The 23,854-nt window shown below is 40.5% G+C and overlaps 1 protein-coding gene across 1 annotated transcript in view; it reads left to right on the forward strand.

Moving 5' to 3' along the window:
* Positions 1–18,602, forward strand: part of LOC121859247 (zinc transporter 9-like) — a 75,949-nt gene extending 57,347 nt beyond the window's left edge. The window contains 4 exon segments of the mRNA XM_042355989.1: positions 5,884–6,094; positions 15,747–15,939; positions 17,718–17,831; positions 18,413–18,602. Coding sequence (XP_042211923.1) covers positions 5,884–6,094; positions 15,747–15,939; positions 17,718–17,831; positions 18,413–18,457 — 563 coding nt within the window. The 3' untranslated portion in view covers positions 18,458–18,602.
* Positions 18,603–23,854: the final 5,252 nt, after the last annotated feature.

Consider the following 23,854-nt stretch of genomic DNA (forward strand, 5'->3'; position numbering starts at 1 on the left):
CCTCACCCCCCAAACACTCCCTCCACCCCACCACCAACACCTCCCTCCACCACAAACACCTCCCTCACACACCAACACCTCACACACCACCACAAACACCTCCCTCACACCACCACACCTCCTCCACACCACCCTACACCTCCCTCACACAACCACAACACCTCCCTCACACCACCACCAACACCTCCCCTCACACCACACCTCCCTCCACACAACCACCAACACCTCCCTCCCACACCACCACAAACACCTCCCTCCACACCACCACCAGACCTCCTCACACCACCACCAACACCTCCCTCCACACAACCACAAACACCTCCCTCCCACCACCAACCTCCCTCACCCCCACCACACCTCCCTCACACACCACACAAACACCTCCCTCCACCTGCCACCTCCCTCACACCACCACCAACACTCCCTCACACAACCACAAACACCTCCCTCACACCACCACCAACACCTCCTCACACCAACACCTCCCTCCCCACCACCACCAAGACCTCCCTCACCCCAGACCTCCCTCACCCCACCACCAACACCTCCCTACCCCACACAAACACCTCCCTCCCACCACAGACCTCCCTCCACACCACCACCAACATCTCCCCTCACCCCACCACAACACCTAGACCTCCCTCACCCCACCACCAACACCTAGACCTCCCTCACCCCCACCCACCTCCCTCACCCCCACAAACACCTCCCTCACACCACCACCAACACCTCCCCTCACACCTACCTCCCCTCACAACACCACCAGACCTCCCTCACCCCAGACCTCCCTCCACCAACACCTCCTTCACCAACACAAGACCTCCCTTACCTCACCACCAAGACCTCCCTTCACACCACCAACACCTCCCCTCCACAACACCTTCTTCACCAACACAAGACCTCCTCACCCCACCACCAACACCTCCCTCACACCAACACCTGGCCTCCCTCACCCCACCAAGACTCCTCACACCCACCAACATCTCCCTCCCACCAACACCTTCTTCCACCACCAACACCTCCCTCACCACCTCCTCCCTGCCTCACAAGACCTCCCTCTACACCTCCTCCACCAACACCTCCTTCCACCAACACCAAGACCTCCCTCACCTCCACCACCAAGACCTCCTCCACACCACCACCAACACCTCCCTCCACACCAACACCTTCTTCACACCAACACCAAGACCTCCCTCCCCCACCACCAACACCTCCTTCACACCAACACCTGGACCTCCCTCACCCCACCACAAGACCTCCCTCCACACCACCACCAACATCTCCCTACACCAACATCACCCTAACACCAACACCAGACCTCCCTCCACCACCACCACAAGACCTCCCTCACACCACCACCAAGACCTCCCCTCCACACCACCACCTCCTTCCACCCAGCCTACTACCTCCCTCCACCAGACCTCCCTCACACCACCACCAACACCTCCCTCACACCAACACCAAGACCTCCCTCACCTCACCAACACCTCCCTCCACACCACCACCTCCTTCACACCAACACCAAGACCTCCCTCATCCACACAGACCTCCCCTACCCACCTCCCTCCACAACCCAAGACCTCCCTCACCTCACCACCAACACCTCCCTCACACCACCACCTCCTTCCACCAACAGACCTCCCTCATCCCCACCACCACCTCCTTCACACCAACACCACTACCTCCCTCATCCCACCACCAGGACCTCCCTCCCACACCAACATCTCCCTCCACACCAACACAGAGACCTCCCTCACCTCACCACAAGACACCTCCCTCACCACCACTAACATCTCCCCTCCACCAACACCAGACCTCCCTCACCCCACCACCAAGACCTCCCTCCACCACCACCTCCCTCACACCACCAAGACCTCCCTCACCCCACCACCAAACCTCCCTCACCTCACCACCAAGACCTCCCTCCCCCACAGACCTCCCTCACCTCACCACCAAGACCTCCTCACACCACCACTAACATCTCCCTCACAGCAACACAAGACCTCCCTCCCCACCAAAGACCTCCCTCCCACACCACCACCAAGACCTCCCTCACCCCCCACAGACCTCCCTCACACCACCACCAAGACCTCCTCCACCCCACCACCAAGACCTCCCTCACACCAACACAATACCTCCCCTCACCTCACCACCAAGACCTCCCTCATCCCACCACCAAGACCTCCTCATCCCCTACCAGACCTCCCTCACCACCACAAGACCTCCCCTCACTTCCACAGACCTCTCTCACACCACCACCAGACCTCCCCCCTCACCACCAGACCTCCCTCATCCCACCACCAGACCTCCCTCACACCAACATCTTCCTCCACCACCACCAACACCTCCCCTCACACACCCCAAGAGCTCCCTCCCACCCCACCACCAAGACCTCCCCTCCACCAGAACCTCCCCTCACACCAGCATCTCCTTCACACCAACACCAAGACCTCCCTCATCCCACCACAAGACCTCCCTCACACCACCCTACATCTCCCTCACACCAACACCTCCTTCACACCAACCAAGACCTCCCTCCACACCACCACAAGACCTCCCTCACCTCACCACCAGTGCTCCTCACCCCACCACCAGACCTCCCTCACACCAACACCAAGACCTCCTCACCCCCCACCACCAGACCTCCCTCACCCCCACCACCAAGACCTCCCCTCACCTCACCACCAAGACCTCCCTCACCTCACCACCAGACCTCCCTCACCCCCACCACCAAGACCTCCCCTCACCCCACCACCAAGACCTCCCCCACCTCACCACCAGACCTCCCTCCCCTCACCACCAGACCTCCCTCACCCCACCACCAAGACCTCCCTCACCTCACCACCAAGACCTCCCTCACCTCTCCAAGACCTCCCTCCCCTCACCACCCCTCTCCTCCCTCACCCACCAACACCTCCCTCCACACAGACACCAAGACCTCCCTCACCCTCACCACCAGACCTCCCTCACCCCTACAGACCTCCCCTCACCACCAGACCTCCCTCACCCCCACCAAGACCTCCCTCACCCCCACCACCAAGACCTCCCTCACCCCCACCACCAAGACCTCCCTCACACCACCACCACCTCCCTCACACCAACCCACCTTCACACCACACCTCCCTCACCCCCCACCCACCTCCCTAAACCCACACCAACATCTCCTCACACCAACACCTCCTTCACCCCGGTCACTTCTATGAAATTTTCACGAGCAAAAAAAACTGATTTAAACATTAATAAACAAATAAGTACTTCCACAGACCTTGGTCAAAGTACCTCTCCCCCGCCCCCCCCCCCATGCTCCCTCCCTCCCTCTCCCCCATCTGCCCAGCCAGGGTTTTAGGCTTACAGTTTTTATCTTACATAATATCTCTGACTTAAGTTAGGAGAATATAATTTGCATTGCTGGAATTCTTGCAAGACAGCCAATAATTTGAATATAATCATCATATATTTTGCTCAAGAGATAAAAGGTTTAGTACATTAGTGTACAGTACTGTAGTACATTTTATAATATAAAGTTTTTCAACTGTATTTTTGGGTAGATTTACATAAATCTCTAAATTTATTTTCATCTATTTACATGCACACACCATACTAAAAGAAACGTAAAAGAAATAAATGACCTTAGTGCAAAGCTGGAGTGCTCATGTACTAATTTGATTACGGTACTAAAATTGTTATGTCTAGTGCAAATTATATCATGTTTATATTTAAATTAATCACCATCTTACAAGACTCCCAGCAATGTAAATTATATTCACCTAGGTCATTTCACTGGCTTTTTATAAGAGAGAAGCTTAGTCACTTAAGAATTAATAAATAAAAACGCGTTATTAGACCTTGGGCCGGTGCCAACTGTCAAACGTACTACCTCACCTCCCGCTCCCCTCTCCCACCGCCCCCTCCTCCCCAGCCTCCTCCCCACGCCCCTCCTCCCCGCCCCTCCCCTCCCTACTTGCCCCGCCCCCACCCCCCGCCCCCCCGCCCCCCACGCCCCCCGCCCCTCCCTCCCTCCCTCTCCCCCATCTGCTGGAATCCTTGTAAGACAGTGAATAATTTTAATATAAACATCATGTATTTTGCACAATAGATAAAAATTAATCACTTGTATCACATTACAGTAGTGATTTAAGAGTAAGAGTGTATATGTCCGTATATAGTAATCCACATACACGTAAGTACAAATACCAAGTTTATGTGATGATCGGACAACGTCCATTTCGGTTAACGTCAAGTTTCCAAGAACGTATCTAGGATGTTAACCAGCGCATGACTGTATTATCAATATTTTAACTAAATTTCAGCATGACCAATAATTTTAATATAAAAATGCAAAAATATTCAAGACACCAACAAAATTGATGTTCACTCCACTGTAAACAAAGCCACACTGATGCCTGGTTGGTGAGTCAAGTGGCTGATGGGCGCACACAAAACTAGATCCCTGTACTGCATATATTATCAATATGTTAACTAAATTTTAAAGTGAATAATAATTTTAATATAAAAAATGCACAAATATTAAAGGGCACAACCTTCTTGATATTTACTCCACTGGAAACGAATGTAAACATAGAACAGATTACTGAATTGGCAGACTAGCCCGTCAGCTGATGCTCACAACAAAACGTGTTTGTCGTAAGGATTTCGTTAATCGAAGTTTTGTTCGTTAACCGAATTGAAGATCCTTATGGGAGGTAATTCGTTAACCAAAATTTTGTTAATCGAACCGTTTGTTAACCGAGGGACCACTGTACTTCATTAAAAATTAAAGAGTTAAGGACTGGAGACCCAAAAACTTCCCTAAACAAGGTTTAAAAGTTATATTTAATAACTCAACACAAGCAAGGAATGTACAGTGTTCGGGTATATCATGGAAAAGTAAAGAGATGAAAAATGCACAAATGCACCACAACCTAGCTGCCTCCAACCCGCCCATCATCCCACACATTGGGTGGTAATACTAGTTGATGGTTGTGCACTTTAACTACCAACTTCAGGATTTTTTTTTTTCGGAAGATGAAGTCTTTCTTAACTCACGAGAAACCCTCATAAACGGGAAGGAATATTGTATACTATACTGGGATGTAAGACATCTCCTCCCAAAGCAATCAAGCTGAATTAGGGACCAGTAGGCACAATACACAATAGATATCTTCTACTTTTCTACTGTAGCTTTATTTAACTACAGTCCAAAAATTTATATAAAAGTAAATATAAGTAATTTATTGGACACTTGAAGGGGGTAAAGTAATAATAATGCTGAGTGTACATCAAGTTATGGGGTTAAAGAAGATAGTTTTTTGGGGAGGCTCCAGCCTGTTTCTTTTTCTCCATTGTAACTAATTAATTATGTGTCAGGGTTTGAATCTACATACTGTATACGTAGTCACATTTATGAGCCATGTTAATGAGGAACACAGAGAACCCCCATTGTAAAACTCTGACCTTTGAACCTGTAAATGCTGAGAGTTAGCTGTATATAATGTTTGTTGGGTGGCTGGGAGACCTGTTCCGTTCAGTTGTTGTTTTTTTTTTTTGTTTGTTTTTTTACGGGAATTAGCCCACCCGGGCACAGGTCAAATGACCCACAACGGAGCCTGGGGGGGGAGGAAAGAACGGAAAGAAATTGTAAATACCGGGGTATAGAAAAAAAGGTTATACTGTATTAATCTACACCACGAAGATGCCGGAAAACCAGCATGGAAACACAGAAGAAGGCAGAGCATTCCACAGTTTGGGAATAAGGTTCGGTTAATTGATATAAATTCGAAAAACACTAATGATAAAAGGAAACACTGAAATAATAAAATTTACAGGCATTTAGTACATATTCTTTTTTATGTGTGGTTATATTTTTCTGTTCTTGTTTTTCAGTGCTAAGAGGGCAAGATCCAAGTGTAAATGTGGTGCTACTGGAGGATATGGCAGCTGTCATGGGTGTCACCGTTGCCATGGCATGTATGGGCCTCACTTCCTTCACTGGTTCACACATTCCTGATGCCTTAGGTTCTTGTCTCATTGGTGGAATCTTGGCTGGGGTGTCAGGGTTTATTATCTATACAAATGCTGCAGCTCTGGTTGGAAAGTAAGTCAAGCAGTCATTTTCATTCTAACTTGTTTAATGTCTCATCACTGTTTTATGGCCATTTTTCCTTCTTGCTTAGGTTAGGTGTGATTATGTGACGGCATCTCCTCTTGTCTTTGAAGTCATTTCACACAACCTATCCCAATGTCATTCTTGGCTTACCCTTGGCTCTCCTCCACTCCACATTCACACTCGTGTAATTCTTGATCCTATTTGTCTCATCCATTCTCTCCCTTATCAGTTTCTTGATTACTCTTTCCACAACTTTCCTAACATGATTTGACAGCTTCAAGCCCCTATAGTTTCCAAATTAAAGTATATCACCTTTTCCCTTGTCATTTTACAATTATGCTCTTCAGCCAGTCAGGTGGAGCAGCACATTTGATCATTAACTGCATTGATCAGGTAAGCACATAGGTAGTAGGCAGCTACCAAACAGGGAGGTACTACCGTCTGGGAAGATATTGGAAGCATAATGTATTGTCTAATGCAGCGGCTCTTAACCGAGGGGGAGGGGGTGGGAATGGCCTTAACAGGTGTGTGTATGTGCCCTTGGTTTTCGTGAAGGCTCATCCAGATACTGTACTTCAAAATGTCGTAAATGGTAACTACGTCAATCAAAATGTGCTCTCTCTGACATGCGGCCACGTATTCGGGATCTGGTAGCTCAGAAGCAGTGTAAAAAATCTCACTAAATGTGTTCTCACGAAATATGTTGTGTATTTGCAAGTTGCTCATACATACTCTTGAATAATTAAAGTTATTAAAGTAACAAATGAAAAACTAGTTTCACAATTTTCCTATTTAATTCAAGAGGAAATTGTTTTAGAATTTTTAGATTTAGAATTTATATGAAGGAAGGAGGCAGGCGTGGAGATGAGGACCAACTGATATTGGGGGCGAGACCCTAAAAAGGTTAAGAACCACTGGTCTAATGGTAGACCCTGCTGCCATATGGCTTCACAAAAATTGTGAATAAGTCCCAGGTTGCTCATCTGACTTTCTGCCTCATTTACAAACAATTGCAGGGTCTCAATTGTTTCTCTTACCATTGACAACACAACATACAGTGGTCCCTCGGTTAACGAACACAATTCGTTCCACAGAGTCGCTCGTTAACCGAAAATTTCGTTAACCAAATCCATTGTTTCAATGGGATATTGGGTAATTGGTTCCAGCTCACAGAAAAGTACATACAAAGTAAAAAAAAAATGCAGTAAAGTACACTTACTTTGATGTGTGTATGTAGAAGGCTCCTGGTTGATGATGATGATGGGAATTAGAAGTGGGAGTGGAGGAGAAGGGAAAAGAGAAGGAAGTGGGGATGGAGGAGAAATCACCTTTCAGGGGACCCATGCTTGATGCAGTAATTTCACCAATAAAATTTTAAGTTCACTAGATGTAATTCAAGATTATTTTATTTAAATCAACACTGCACTGCGCTATATATTATCAATATGTTAACTAAATTTCAGAATGATCAATAATTTTAATGTAAAAATGCAAAAATATTCAAGACACCAACAAAATCATTGCTCACTCCACTGTAAACAAAGCCAAACTGACGCCTGGTGGGTGAGTCAAGCGGCTGATGGGCGCACAAAAAATTATTTTTCTGTACTGCATATTATCAATATGTAAACTAAATTTTAAAATGACTAATAATTTTAATATAAAAAATGCAAAAATATTAAAGAGCACAACTTTCTTGATATTTACTCCACTGGAAATGAATGTAAACATAGAACAGATAACTGAATTGGCAGACTAGCCCATTAGCTGATCAGCTGATGCTCACAACAAAACTTGTTTGTCGTAAGGATTTCGTTAATCGAAGTTTTGTTCGTTAACCGATTTGAAGATCCTTATGGGAGGTAATTCGTTAACTGAAATTTAGTTAATCGAACCGTTCGTTAACCGAGGGACCACTGTACTTACAGTATAAGTCCAAAAATCCGGACTGCTTGGGGATTGGGTCGGTCCGGATTTTCGGATTTTCCGGATTCTCAGGCAGTACTTTTAAAATTCAAATTTAAGGAGGAATAAAGAAGAGATGAACAGGTACATTTTGAAAGTTTATTCATTAGCAAATACAGCTAGACCCCGACTTAAGACGGGGTTAGGGACCCAAATCCAGGTCGTAAGTCCGAATGGTCGTAAGTTCGACATAGATAAAAAATCTACAATGAAATACAGTACAGTAAAAGTAATAAATAATGAGGAATGGATACAGTACAGTGAAAGTAATAATTAATGAGGGAGGGATACAGTGTGACTGAGCACTTACCTTTAATGTAGTCAGCTGAATGCACATGGGGTCCCCATAATTTTCTAATTATACATGGAGACTACATTAACTGGAAACGTTTTGGTATAGAAAATGCGTGCGTCATTTGAAAAAAAAAAAAAAATGGTTACAACTGCGGCGGTCGTAAGTCCCGACGGTCGTAAGTCGGGGTCTAGCTGTATAGCATGCTTCATTTATCAAAACGAGCAGTTTTAATGAAAAAGCTGTGAATTCTAGAATTTTATTCTTTACCTTTTTTATATCATAAATTGTAGACTTTCCAATGTCGTATGTTTCCATTAGAACAGTATTGCTCACACCACGTACTAGTTTCTTAATTATTTCAAGTTTGTCACTCAATTTCAACGTGTTCTTCTTTCTCTTCACAACGAAGTTTATCTACTTTAGGCGCCATTATTATGGGCTTGTACAGTACTCTGTAAATGGAAAGAGTAGGACTCAAAATATTGTTATACAGTGGTCCCTCGGTTAACGAGCGCCTCGATTAACGAGAATTCGGTTAACGATTTACCTTCCATAAGATTCTTAACTTCGGTTAACGAGCAATCTCTCAATTAACGAGTTTTTTACGAGCCGACTTCAACATGTTTTCGCTTGCATTTGGCGGTCCACCAGCTGTAGTATTAGTCCGCCAATACAGTAATCGGTTTTAGGGCTTAAATTCCTTACTATTTTAGTAAATATCAAGAAATTTATACTATTCAATAATTTTAAAAGTTTAATATTAACTTTTTTAGTCATTTTAACAATTATTGAACATAATTGAAGGTAAAGAAACTAGTTTCTGGCATGCCATCCAGCCTGTTAACACACCAGACAGGCGTTAGTCTCTCTCTGTTTTCAGTGGAGGTAACATCTTGCTTCAGACTCTCTTCAACTAAATGCTTTTTTTCTGTGTTTCCAAGCAAATTATTGGTCATTTTGAAATTTATTTTACACATTGACAATATATAATGCAGTGCATTGTTGATTTAAAGAAAATAATCTTGAATTACACCAAGAGAACTAAAATTTTATGGGTGAAAAGGTGCCATGGGGTGACTTCTCTTCCACCCCAATGCCTTCTCTTCTCCCTTCTCCTCCACCCCCATTCTAATTCCCATCATCATCATCCAGGAGCCTTCTACATACACACCTCAAAGTAAGTGTACCTTTCTACCTTTTTTGTTGAATTTAGGCAATTTTCGGTGAGCTGGAACCAATTACCCAAAAACCCATTGAAACAATTGTTTCGGTTAACGAGTTTTTCGGTTAACGAGCAACCTGCTGGAACGAATTGTGCTCGTTAACCGAGGGACCACTGTATTACAATGGTATTCTATTCATACTGTGCTTGATATAATGCATTCACGGAAATGTAATATTTTTGCTGAAATGACGTACGTATTACAGTGGAAAGTGGGATGAAATCGTGACGAAAACAATGACTTTCGCTTTCTTTCGTTCAAAAGATGTTACCGTAATCGCTTTTCGAATGGTTTTCAATTAAAAAACTGTTGTATTACAATAATATTCTATCCTAATTGACTTGAATAAATACTACGATACCATAGTTCTGAATATTTTCATTAAAATCCATCAAAATCACTTTCCTTGTCATCGTCTGCAGCACCAAACAGCTTCTCCCTGTCCTCTCCTTGAACAGGGCTAGAAGGTACGTGTTTTTCGAATCGTTTTCAGTTAAAAAACTATTACATCACACGTATATTTTACCTAAACTGCGCCTGAATGAATAAATAGTAGTTTTGCTGAAACGTGATGTATTTCAATGTAAAATAGGATAAAATACATGAAGAAAACAAAAGACTTTACCTAAGCTTCCGATGTTCTTGAGATGTTACTCGTTTTTTTAATAGTTTTCGGTTAAAATTCTGTTATATTACAATGATATTCTATTCATACTGTGCTTGATATAATACATTCACGGAAATGTAATATTTTTGCTGAAATTACGTCCATATTATAGTGGAAAGTGGGATAAAATCGTGACAAAAACAATGACTCACTTTCTTTCGTTCAAAAGATGTTACCGTAATCGCTTTTCGAATGGTTTAATTAAAAAACTGTTGTATTACAATAATATTCCCTCCTAATTGACTTGAATACATACTTTAATGGAAATATACAATATTTTTGTTGAAACTACCCGCGTTTCAGTGTAAAGTGTCGTAATAATAAATGGTAAACAATTTGCCTTCGGCACTCGTGTTTCAGGCACGGCGAGCCTCAGTTTATAGGACGTAGAGCGTTTTTACTGAAGGTTTTGTTGTTCCATTACCCTCAAAAACGTGGGTCGAATTATAAACAAGGAATATCTTAAATTAACGATTTCTTGGTCAAAAAATCAGGGTCGACCGATAAACGAAGGGGGTTTTAGACGAGTATATACAGTGAGTTCTGCTATAACGCGTGTTTTGATAACGCGAATTTGCTCTTTTTCTATTTCTCCAATTTTGTGGTATTAACTGTGAATATAGTAAAGAAGAATATCAACAAGAAGCGTTCTGGTGATAGAATTCCCGGTGATGATCGTAAAAGAAAGGATATAACACTTGAAGAGAAGCTCGATTTTATCAACCTCAAAATCACCCTTCTCCCCCATCAAGTAAAGTGTAACATTTACTGTATGATTTCATTATTAGATATGAATGTAACATTTATTTAGACTGTGCTATCCTTTGTGTTAGGCTAACTACTAAATTTTTTCGATTTCGAGTAATCTGCACCTAACCCTATTTTCTCCATAAGCCCTGTTATTTCTATTACGCGATTTTCTATAACACGACATTTTACAAGAACACAATTATCGCGTTATAGCAGAACTACCTGTATACTGTATGTTGTCACAGTTTGATTGCTCGTTTTAAAGTGGCGACCACGCGGTCGCTTGTTGTCGCTGTGCAGCTGTGGCGCTCACGCATGCGCACACACACAAAAGCCCGCTAAAAAAAAAAAAAAATAGTTTACGAAAAGTCCGGATTCTCGGGTGGTCCGGATTTCTGGCATCCGGATTTTTGGACTTTTACTGTATATTGTTTCTCACTCTTAATTTTTTTATTTCATTTTTGTATTTCTTTAAGGTTCTTTATTGTTATTTTTATTATTATTATTATTATTGTTAACATTATTATTTTTGTATTTTTATTATAAATTTTACTTATCTGAATTATTATTATTATTATTATTATTATTATTATTATTATTATTATTATTATTATTATTGTTATTATTATTATTATTATTATTATTATTATTATTATTATTATTATTATTTTTATTAGTACAGGTTGTACCTCTCTAGTCCTGCATTCTGTGGTCCAGAAACTCCTGTGGTCCGGAACGATTTTAGTTTGTCCAATAGGTATATAGGCAGCTTTTTTTTTTTTTTTCTACTTATCTGAATTATTATTATTATTACAAGAGTATTAAATTTTTGCCCCTCAGGCTAATGTGGTCAGTGACCTATACCCGGGTGGGCTAATCCCCATAAAAAAAAAAAAAAACAAAAGCCGCTTGGGAAATGGGTTTGTTTACATCGGCAGTTCGGCTCTCTCTCTCTCTCTCTCTCTCTCTCTCTCTCTCTCTCTCTCTCTCTCTCTCTCTCTCCTCTCTCTCTCTCTCTCTCTCTCTCTCTCTCTCTCTCTCTCTCTCTCTCTCTCTCTCTCTCTCTCTCTCTCTCTCTCTCTCTCTCTCTCTCTCTCTCTCTCTCTCTCTCTCTCTCTCTCTCTCTCTCTCTCTCTCTCTCTCTCTCTCTCTCTCTCTCTCTCTCTCTCTCTCTCTCTCTCTCTCTCTCTCTCTCTCTCTCTCTCTCTCTCTCTCTCTCTCTCTCTCTCTCTCTCTCTCTCTCTCTCTCTCTCTCTCTCTCTCTCTCTCTCTCTCTCTCTCTCTCTCTCTCTCTCTCTCTCTCTCTCTCTCTCTCTCTCTCTCTCTCTCTCTCTCTCTCTCTCTCTCTCTCTCTCTCTCTCTCTCTCTCTCTCTCTCTCTCTCTCTCTCTCTCTCTCTCTCTCTCTCTCTCTCTCTCTCTCTCTCTCTCTCTCTCTCTCTCTCTCTCTCTCTCTCTCTCTCTCTCTCTCTCTCTCTCTCTCTCTCTCTCTCTCTCTCTCTCTCTCTCTCTCTCTCTCTCTCTCTCTCTCTCTCTCTCTCTCTCTCTCTCTCTCTCTCTCTCTCTCTCTCTCTCTCTCTCTCTCTCTCTCTCTCTCTCTCTCTCTCTCTCTCTCTCTCTCTCTCTCTCTCTCTCTCTCTCTCTCTCTCTCTCTCTCTCTCTCTCTCTCTCTCTCTCTCTCTCTCTCTCTCTCTCTCTCTCTCTCTCTCTCTCTCTCTCTCTCTCTCTCTCTCTCTCTCTCTCTCTCTCTCTCTCTCTCTCTCTCTCTCTCTCTCTCTCTCTCTCTCTCTCTCTCTCTCTCTCTCTCTCTCTCTCTCTCTCTCTCTCTCTCTCTCTCTCTCTCTCTCTCTCTCTCTCTCTCTCTCTCTCTCTCTCTCTCTCTCTCCCTCTCTCTCTCTCTCTCTCTCTCTCTCTCTCTCTCTCTCTCTCTCTCTCTCTCTCTCTCTCTCTCTCTCTCTCTCCTCTCTCTCTCTCTCTCTCTCTCTCTCTCTCTCTCTCTCTCTCTCTCTCTCTCTCTCTCTCTCTCTCTCTCTCTCTCTCTCTCTCTCTCTCTCTCTCTCTCTCTCTCTCTCTCTCTCTGTGTGTGTGTGTGCTTGTCTATACAGAGTACAACATTTAACCCCACGTCAATATATAGGAACAGTAAATAAGTGTTGCTTTCATATTCTTATGTAGAGTAATGACGATATGTTTTCACATGTGCACACTTACATACGCGCAGTCTCACTTTTTTTTACCATTAATGGTGAGCTACTTATATTGTTCCATTTATTAACATTAAATAACGTTACAGGAACTTCAAACAACCATATTAATTTTTTTACATTAATTTTACTACAGCTACAATCAGGGTCTTATTTTCTTCAGTTTTATATGTACAGTAGAAGTCCAAAAATCCGGACTGCTTGGGGATTGGGTCGGTCCGGATTTTCGGATTTTCCGGATTCTCAGGCAGTACTTTTAAAATTCAAATTTAATGAAGAATAAAGAAGAAATGAACAGGTACATTTTGATAGTTTATTCATTTGCAAATATAGCATGCTTCATTTATCAAAACGAGCAGTTTTAATGAAAAAGCTGTGAATTCTAAATTTTATTCTTTGCCTTTTATATATCATAAATTGTAGACTTTCCAATGTCGTATGTTTCCATTAGAACAGTATTGCTCACACCACGATCTAGTTTCTTAATTATTTCAAGTTTGTCACTCAATTTCAATGTGTTCTTCTTTCTCTTCACACAACGAAGTTTATCTACTTTAGGCGCCATCTCATCGTGTGTTTTCATATTCCACGTATTATTAATAGATTGTATTGTTAATTTTGCACACACAAACATTAATTCAATAAAAACAAATTCAGAAACATTATCATTAGCTACTTCTATTGTTCCATTTATTAACATTAAAAAACATTACTTAAAACAACCATATTAATTTTATTACAGCTACAACCAAGGTCTTATTTTCTTCAGTTTTATATGTAGAACCAGTCAGCCACTGGTTTTGTAATCAACGAAAACAATGCTGTGTCATTTCCTCGTGTGTTTTAATATTCTACGTATTATTAATGAATTGTATTGCTCATTTTGCACACATAAACATTAATTCAATAAAAAAGACATTCAGTAATAAACAATAATGAATCTTTCGTACATAAGAGAAATGACGCTGTTTACACGATTTTGCACGTCGTCTGCACGTTAGCGGGCCGTTCAAACCCGTCGAAATTCAAGTTTCCGCCGTCAAAATTTTTATTTATTTTTTTTTTGTGTGTGTTCCAGTAAAATACGTTGAATTAAAAACTCGCGAAATTTGAGAAGCTACTATACGACATTTAACCCTTCAATATGTCTTCAAAGAGACCATGATGCAGAGAAAGTGGTGCTAATGCTTCCAAGCATAAACACAAGTCACTACCGTATCTATCCAGGAAAAGGGTGAATTTCCATGGTCCGGCAATTTCCATGGTCCGGCACCGGTCAGGTCCCGAGGTTGCCGGACTAGAGAGGTACAACCTGTATTATAGTTATTATTATTATTATTATTATTATTATTATTATTATTATTATTATTATTATTATTATTACTGTATTATTATTACTGTACTATTATTACTATTATTATTATTATTATTATTAGTAGTAGTAGTAGTAGTAGTATAAAAAAAAGTAGCTATAGCGCAGGAGGTGGGCGCCTCGAACTGGTTAACTACGTTACCGATAAGGGCAAATGGTTTCAGCCTTAACAAACAAGAATTTACAGATGCCATTGCTCTAAGGTACGGTTGGCCAGTAGATGGTTTGCCCTCCCAATGCGTGTGTGGCTATTCTATGATGGCGATCACGCCATGGTTTGCAAGAAGGGGGGCTTCATATGCATGAGGCATGACGAGGTAAGGGATCTCACAGCAAATATGTTGAAGGAAACCTGCCGGGACGTCATGGTAGAACCGACCCTCCTTCCACTGGATGGCGAGATCCTCCAACACAGGACCTCAAACACATCTAACGAAGCCCGTGTGGACGTCAGTGCTCGAGGATTCTGGACGCGGGGACAGCGAGCTTTCTTCGACATCAGGATTTTTGATCCCATGGCCGTTTGTCACCGTAACCTAGCTCTCGATGCTGCGCATAGGAGGAACGAGAACGACAAGAGAAGGGCATATGGGGAGAGAATTCAAAATGTTGACCAAGGCAGCTTCACTCCTCTAGTGTTCACAACCTCTGGTGGGATGGGCCCAAGTGCAAGATGTTTCTCGCCAGACTGGAGCTGATCTCCGAACAAAGCAGCCAGAGTTATGCACAGCCTGGATGAGATGTCGACTGTCTACTTCTCTCTCCTTCGGTCGGCTTTGCTCTGCCTCAGGGGAACGAGAGCTTCTGCCCCTACTCCGACAACTGCTGCAGATATTGACTATGAGGCTACAGTCGGAATGCCGCATGGATCTGCTCAACTAATTTAACACAGATAGGATAGCTTCTTATGTATTAGGATATTTAATATTAAGGTAAATAAATGGTGGTGAAGGTGTGGCTATTAGGGGAGGCTGGAGGCCACGTTTATAAAAAAAAAAAAGTAGTAATGGTAGTACATTTTCGTCCCCCCCAGGCCCCGATGTGGGTCTGTGACCTGTCGGGCGAGGGGTGGGCTAATCCCAGTAAAAAAAAAAAAAAAAAAAATCACAGCCAGCATCCTGTGTCAAGTCTTGAAATTTTTTTTTATATGTAATTGTCTTTTACAGATCCATCCCACAGCATCGATTGGAGAAAATCAATGATGAGCTTGAGCGTGATGTGTTAATTCGTGCCATTTATGATGTAAAAGGTATTGACATGGGCACTGGACTTGTGCGATACAAAGCTGAAGTGGATTTTGATGGTCGAGAGCTGACAAGAGGGTACCTGGACAAACAAGATTTAGACATTCTCTTGAAGGTAAGATGAGATAAGAAATATAGTATGTTATCAATCTGAAGCCCAGATGACTTACAGAGAGCTCAGGCTCTCATTTGGTTCAACCATGTCAATATTGTTATTATTATCGACTCTGTATCTGTATTTTCCTGGCTAAATAAACTGTTTCAATATCAATATCAGTAGTTAGAATAATGGCAATGCTCCTGCTAGTTACCAAAATGTACCTCACAGGAGTTTTTCAGACACATTTTTGTTTGATATAAGACTTCCCTCCATACTACTGGGGCTGCACGAGTCAACTACAGATATAATTTTAATACACTATGTAACTGCTCATCGGAGCGATTTTGGCTGTGCAGGACAATAAGACCATCTACGTTGACTTGAAGAATATAAATCAGTCAAAACCTGTTGAATACATCTCACATGTACTTTCATCACACGACATGACTGATCATTGTCACGAGTTTACGCATAACCTAGCAATTGAACATTTAAAGCAAACTACACTCACTACCGTGAGTTCCCTCATGACAGTAACAACTGCTGATACATCAGGACACGCAGTTTGAACAATATGATCAATGTACAGTCTTTCCTCGACTTACGACAACCCGGACATACGACAGCCATGGTCGTATAAAATATTTTTCACATTATGTATTTTCGAGTCCTGGCGTTAGTGATTGCGCTGTGTACTGACAAAACTTTCGTTTGTAATTCCCTTTAAAATGGCTGGCAAGTGTAAAAGTGAGAGTTCTCGTGGTGCTGAGAAGAAAAAGAGACACCCATTTTAGAATTTCTATGTATTATTTTCGCCGTAAGTCGAGGAGAGACTACAATTATTCAAGTCATTTAGTGTTCTCAGGGGATTCAACAATTCACAATCATCACTCATGTGTTAAGGGTCTAGGGGTAAACCATCGAGGACAAAGACGATGTCCTACAAGGGTAATGTTGGCTGGCGAGAATCAAGATGTTGCCTCCACAGGAGAAGGCGATAGTCTGCTCTCAGGCTGTGTCTCATGGGCAACTGTGGGTCCATCGGGACGTGTTTTGATTACGGTCGCTTAGTCAGCTATCTTAGTTGTATACAGTCTCCTCACTCCACCTCTCTACCTCTTCTCTGTCTCCCTCTCATTTTCACTTTTTCCTCTCTCCCTCCTTCTATTTCTATTCTGCCTGTATCTTCACTTACACATGTTGCTGGCACACACAATTCTGCATGGCAGTAACAACTATCCCATGAGGCTTATTAGGGAGTTTTAGGTCTATCCATTCGAACACTGCACCTCTGAACCCTCAACGAGCCAGCACCAAAACATAAGAAATGACTTGTGTTTGAGGATATATATACTGACATGTTTTGAGGTCAGCAAGATGGACTGGATCTCTTCATAAAAATATTTAAAAAAAATAACTTCTCAGGAAAAATAAGGAAAATATGGGTACGTTGCCCAAATCCTTTTATTGGAGAGTACTACTGTACTGGTTACTAGAAGTCCAAGTAGTGGAGAACTTGCTGTATATAACTTTCAGGAAGGATGAAGGAATGGAAGGAAATGTAAATGTATGAGTTTTGAAAGGGAACCAATTCCCAAATGTTTAAAAGAATGAACAATGGGAAAATTATAACCCATCCATAGCTGGCAATATCCTCTACATTAATACTCTTTAATGTGACACCTTTATAATTTGCCTTACATATGATCTACTCCACCTGTAACAACACACCACCTTCTTAGTCCATTAATACCTAACACTGTTTGTACTTGCTCAATAATATTTTCTTTTAGGAAATGCAATCACTGAAAACAATTGACGAAGTGGAAGTATTTATGCTCAAACATGGAGAGAACATTGTTGACAGTCTAGGAGCAGAAGTGGACCGAATAGAGACGATACTCAAGGTACAGTAAGAAAATACTCTCTAGAAATGTATATGTTGCAGTCAATGTGTTAAATCAGGTAATCTGTAAAATTTCTGTGAAAATTTTTTGTTTCATGTTGTGTATAGGGTAGGTTAGGGGAGGTTAGGTGAGGTTAGGATATTCATCTGAGAACTTCAAAAATTTCATTAAACTTCACACTGAACCGAAACTGACTTAATCTCACATGTACAATGAAAGACAAAAGTCATGTCGTGAAATTTGGTGAAAGCATATGCCGAAGGGCTAAACTTTTGGTGCTCTCTGCCTTGTGGTAGGGGGGCTCTCATAATGTTTCACGAGTTATATTTAATCTTTGGACAAAACCGCGACGCGACTTTTGTCTTTGATTGTACACGACACATAAACAGCATGAAATGGGACATTTTTCGGGTATTTTAGAGATTCTCTGACTAGACACATTGACTGAAACATATACATACACATCACATTTAGAAGTTATTATACTGGGTACATAATTAATTCTTTCATGATTCAAGTTATATTATATGTACTCGGGTATTTAAAAATGTACAGTACAGTACTATAATTTTTCGTTGCAGAAAAGCCATCCAGAGATTCGTCACTGTGATCTAGAAATTCTGTAGACAATGGAACAAGGGTCTGCTGTCTTCAGCTTTATTTAGTTGTACCTGTATATCTTGAAGTGTGTGTGTCTACAGAAATATGTGTTACCATTAGTGTGTGTATAGAATGAAACTGATAACAACATAATGACAAGGTATGTCTTTTGATAGTCTCTCATTCTCACCAGAATACCAGATAGCAATAAGAGGTCACCAGTAACTTATTAATACTGGCCAAGAAGAAGCAGTTTATTATGTGAGATGGGTTGAGGGCCTTTAGTAGCTGAGGCCTTTTAGCAGTATGTACGTTTTTTGTTTTTAATCAAATAACAGCAGATCGTTTCAGGCTTATAAGAAATACAATAACAACAATGAAACAAAATTTTTTTAGATAAAATAATATCTATAGAGGAAAAAATCCTATTGTATTACTTAAGTTAATTAAGTACCGGTAGTGAGTGTTGAGGCATTGATACACCTTCATAGCATAGAATAACAAAGATTGCTTAGTAAAGATTCTGCTCTACAGTGGTTATTACTTCACTCACTCAACATGATAATGTGGAGCCTTATAAACTGATGAGGGTTGTGCTATTTGCTTTGCCATTAGTTTAGTCATATTTAAGGTACAGGCATTAGAGAAAAATTATAAGATTAGCTGCTTAGAACTTTAATCTCCCCAATGGTGAGTATATTGTATGTTGCTGAGTCATTACTGTTGGTAATGATGTTATTGTACTTTAAATACAGTTGTACTGTACTGTACTGTACAAGAAAAGAACCATGGAGAATTTTGGTTTCAAGATGCACATCAAGTATTTCAGAATATATATGCAACCCATTTTTCTTTGACCTAATTATTGTAAGTGGTGTGTATATATATATATATATATATATATATATATATATATATATATATATATATATATATATATATATATATATATATATATATATATATATATATATATATATATATATATATATTGTATAGAGGCAGCAGTATATGCGTAATGTGATAAATATTACAGTATGCGACTTCAGTGATATGGTATACAGCAGGCATGGGCAACCTTTTCTTAGTCATGGGCTGCATTAGGTATTTTTATTGGGGGCCTACCCACCAAAATTTGTATCCTACCTAACCGAAAAGTAATGTTAATATTGTGTTAGCACGGGCAGTGAAGCAGTTTATTGTCACGTCCACCTTTTGATATTTTCAGTTTACAATCAGCTTTTTTCCCATTTATGAAACAAATCCATCATAATGATTTCTTAAATATTATGTTAATGTTTCTTGGCATTTAACAGAAGAAGAGTGAGGCAGTCTGTGAGTTCGTTGATTTTTCCTACTGTTACAGCATTTTTCTTACTTGTGAGACACACCACCCCACCAGAATAATGCCAATGTTAATCTTGTCATATGAGGAACTACAATGAAACAATCAATAGGTACGTCTCTCTCTTTGTGTATGTATATATATATACAGTCAACCCTCACTTTACGCGGTTAATGTAACCCACAGGGTACCGCGGAAAGTGAGAAACGAGTAAAGTGAATAACATAACATATGGGATTAAATGAAATAGAGACCAGCTGACCCCCAAACTCCACTTTTTCCAACACAATACCTATGTTCTAGTAAAAATAACATCTTAATTTTATGATGGTACATGCACACAATTAATACTTAAGAGAAATAGAGAAATACAGTCGCCAACTTAATGTCCATTCAAATAATGGACACGACTCCCTCCCCCTCTCACACTACACTGCCGGCTCTTCCCTCTCTGAGAAATTTTGGGGGGAAAACCAGGTATAGTAATAAATAATACCTCAAACTAAAGTTAGGATAATATAATTGACATTGCTGGATTCCTTGTAAGACCAGGAATATTTTGAATATAAATGTCATGTATTTTTCACAAAAGATAACATATTTACTCAGATTAAACATTTTATCTAAAATTTGTATGTCTAATGCAAAATATATGATGTTTATATTCAAAATGATCACCAAATTGTAAGAATTCCAGCAATGTAAATTATATTCTGGCCGGGTAATTTGTATGAATTTTATGAGCTAAAACAAATATCTTCAGTTAATAAAAAAAAAAAAATTCTTCACGACACTATCTGTCAATCAAAGTACCCCACCTTGCCTCACCCCCTCTTCCAACCACGCGGTCAGTTCCAACCCTCCCCCCACCCCCCACCAATCGTCCCTTCAAGAGAAAGAGTGGGTGAAATAAATAAATTTTAACATTTTGTATTAAATAATACCTCAGATTAAAGTTAGGATAATATAATTGACATTGCTGGATTCCTTGTAAGACCAGGAATATTTTGAATATAAACGTCATATATTTTGCACAAAAGATAACATAATTACTCAGAGTAAACATTATATCTAAAATTTGTATGTCTAATGCAAAATCTATGATGTTTATATTCAAAATGATCATCAAATTGTAAGAATTCCAGCAATGTAAATTATATTCTGGCCGGGTAATTTGTATGAATTTTATGAGCTAAAACAGGCAGGCAGGCAGTCAGGCAGGGTGGCGGGTGGGGGGTGGGGCGAATCTAAAAATAGCTCTTGAGCCGGACACTCTGCGCGTATATGTGGAAAAAACCCGCGTTAAGTGAAAGTTCAGCTCTGGCGAGGCGCCGCATATACGTGAAATCGCGCTAAGCGAAACCGTGTTAAGCGGGGCATTACTGTAATTGACATTTCTGGATTCCTTGCAGGTCAGGGAATATTTTGAATGTAAACTTCATATATTTTGCACAAAAGATAAAATATTTGCTTTGTGTAAACCAAGTTATTACATTAGATCTAAAATTTGTATGTCTAATGCAAAATCCGTGATGTTTATATTCAAAATGATCATCATATTGTAAGAATTCCAGCAATGTAAATTATATTCTGGTCGGGTAATTTGTATGAATTTTATGAGCTAAATAAAAAAAAAAAAAAATTATACTTCACCGCGTATATGAGTAGATGCACCGCAGAAAGTGAAAGTCCGGTTCTGGCAAGGTACCACGTCAATGAGAAATCGCGGAAAGTGAAATCGTGTAAAGCGGGGTAATACTGTACTGTACAGGTATACTGTATACATAAATATTACATAAATTATTTCTGCAATTCTTCACAAACAAAACACATAACTCAATTGAACATGTGATGTCGAACATGAACTGTAAACACTGTGTGTGATGTAAACAGAGCGCGGGTTTAAACGCTACGTAATTTGATTTTCTCTTTTATTTAAAATTTTACAATTTACATATACTGTACAGGTATACTGTATACATAAATATTACATAAATTATTTCTGCAATTCTTCACAAACAAAACACATAACTCAATTGAACATGTGATGTCGAACGTGAACTGTAAACACTGCATAAACCCGCGCCAAGCCACAACAACCGTTCGAGTGGAATCACGTTAGAGCAAACGCGTTCGCGTTTTACAAATATTGATCCTCTATTCATCAATCGCATTAGAGCCAATTCGCATTGTCAAAACACTGGTTATAGCAGAACTCACTGTATTGCTTTACTCACCATAAACTGGCTGCATCTACCTGAACCACAGGCCACATTAGAGTTTCGCAATCACTCCATGGGCCGCCGCACAAACACATGGTCCGGCGGCCCACGGGCTGCAGGTTGCCCATGCCTGGTATACAGTATTGTATTCTTAAATGTTCCAGAGCCCGGTACTGTATATTGCATGCACACTGATTCTATTGAGAAAAGGTTATTACTACAAGTAATTAACCTGGACAGAGCTTATTATTACAGTACATTGACTGCTGGTGTTTGTATAGGTTATTAGGGATAAGAAGTTGACTGCAAGGAGAACACTGTCAGGTGATAATTTTTGGTTGTGCAGTGTTGGTGATATCCTGTGACAGCCTTTCTTACTTTACCCAATTATTCCTCTAGATCTAACAAAGCCTTTTCATTCACAGCTGTTTACTTTTATACTGTACATAATATTGTCTTATAACATAATTTTGGTACATTTGGGTATACAGTAGAACGTCGATTTAAAGCGATTAAATTTAAGATTATTGATTTAAAGCGACACCCACGATTAAGGACTATGTTTTAATTTAAAGCGAATCTTTCCTATTTTGCGCGAGTCAATCTGGCGCATCATATTTTAAAATTTGGGCATAATGTTTCTCTGGGCACGCTACACTGTCCTAAGGACAAAGCTGTACTGTACATGTACTCAAAATAATGTACTAAATGATTATTAAAATAATTTTTGTCAAGTGCAAACTATAGCTTGATTAAATTCAAAATAATCACTACCGTATCTTATAAGAATTCCAGCAATGTAAATTATATTCTCCACGGTCACTTCTGTGACATTTTATTAACAAAAAACAAAAACTCAATCTAAAGGACATAAATAAACAAATAAATACTTCACTAGACCTTCGGTGCTAACTGTCAAACATGTCACTGTCACTCCCCTCACCCCCCCCCCTTCTTCCCAGCCAGGGTTGGGTGGTTATAGGCTTACAGCTTTAATCATATATAATACCACAGACTAAAGTTAAGAGAATATAATTTCCATTGCTAAAATCCTTGTAAGACAGCGAATAATTTGAATATAAACATCATATATTTTGCACAAGAGGTAAAAATTTTGCCCTTTGTAATAAAATTAATTACAATTTGTCAGTTCAGTGACATTTTATAAGAGAAAAACTTAGTTAGTCTTAAGGATGGATAGATAAATAAGCACTAGACCTTGGCATCAACTGTCAAACATATCACCTCACCTCCCCCATCTTCCCATCAGCTGATTGCTATTAACCAGACCATTTCACGTTTCTTAATTTTAGCTGTGTTGATTTATGAGTGTTTGTTTTAACATAATACTGCAAAAAGCGATGTTTTGTTTATTCTAGGAGATGGGCTCTGGTGCATCTGGGTAGACTCTCAGTCTTTTTAGTATTTTGTGTTTCTCTCAAGTACCAAACTAAATTATTCCATTGAAACAACACTTCGATTTAGTGCAAATTTGGTTTAAAGTGACCTCTCTTGGAACGTATCTCGTTTTATATCGACTTTCTACCGTATACTGTTCTGTGTATTACCTAGGGTAAAGTACAGAAGCTCCAAACTGGTAGAATTGTAATATACCCTAAGGATGTGTCAAAATTTTATCCCACTTGATCCTCAAACCTTTCCTTTTTTATAGATGCCCTTTACTTTGCTGTATTGCAGTCTATCTACTTTATTAGTTCACAGGTTTGCAATAAACAAAAAGAAAATATGAACTATTTTCAGGCCTAGAGCCCTTCTCAAGAGACTCACATGTTATATCACTTAAGTCTATGGGACGAGAACCTGGGTTAATCTAAGATATTAATGACTGGGACTAA

The sequence above is a fragment of the Homarus americanus genome, unplaced genomic scaffold (assembly GCF_018991925.1).
Source record: "Homarus americanus isolate GMGI-L3 unplaced genomic scaffold, GMGI_Hamer_2.0 scaffold36188, whole genome shotgun sequence".
Lineage (NCBI taxonomy): Eukaryota > Metazoa > Arthropoda > Malacostraca > Decapoda > Nephropidae > Homarus > Homarus americanus.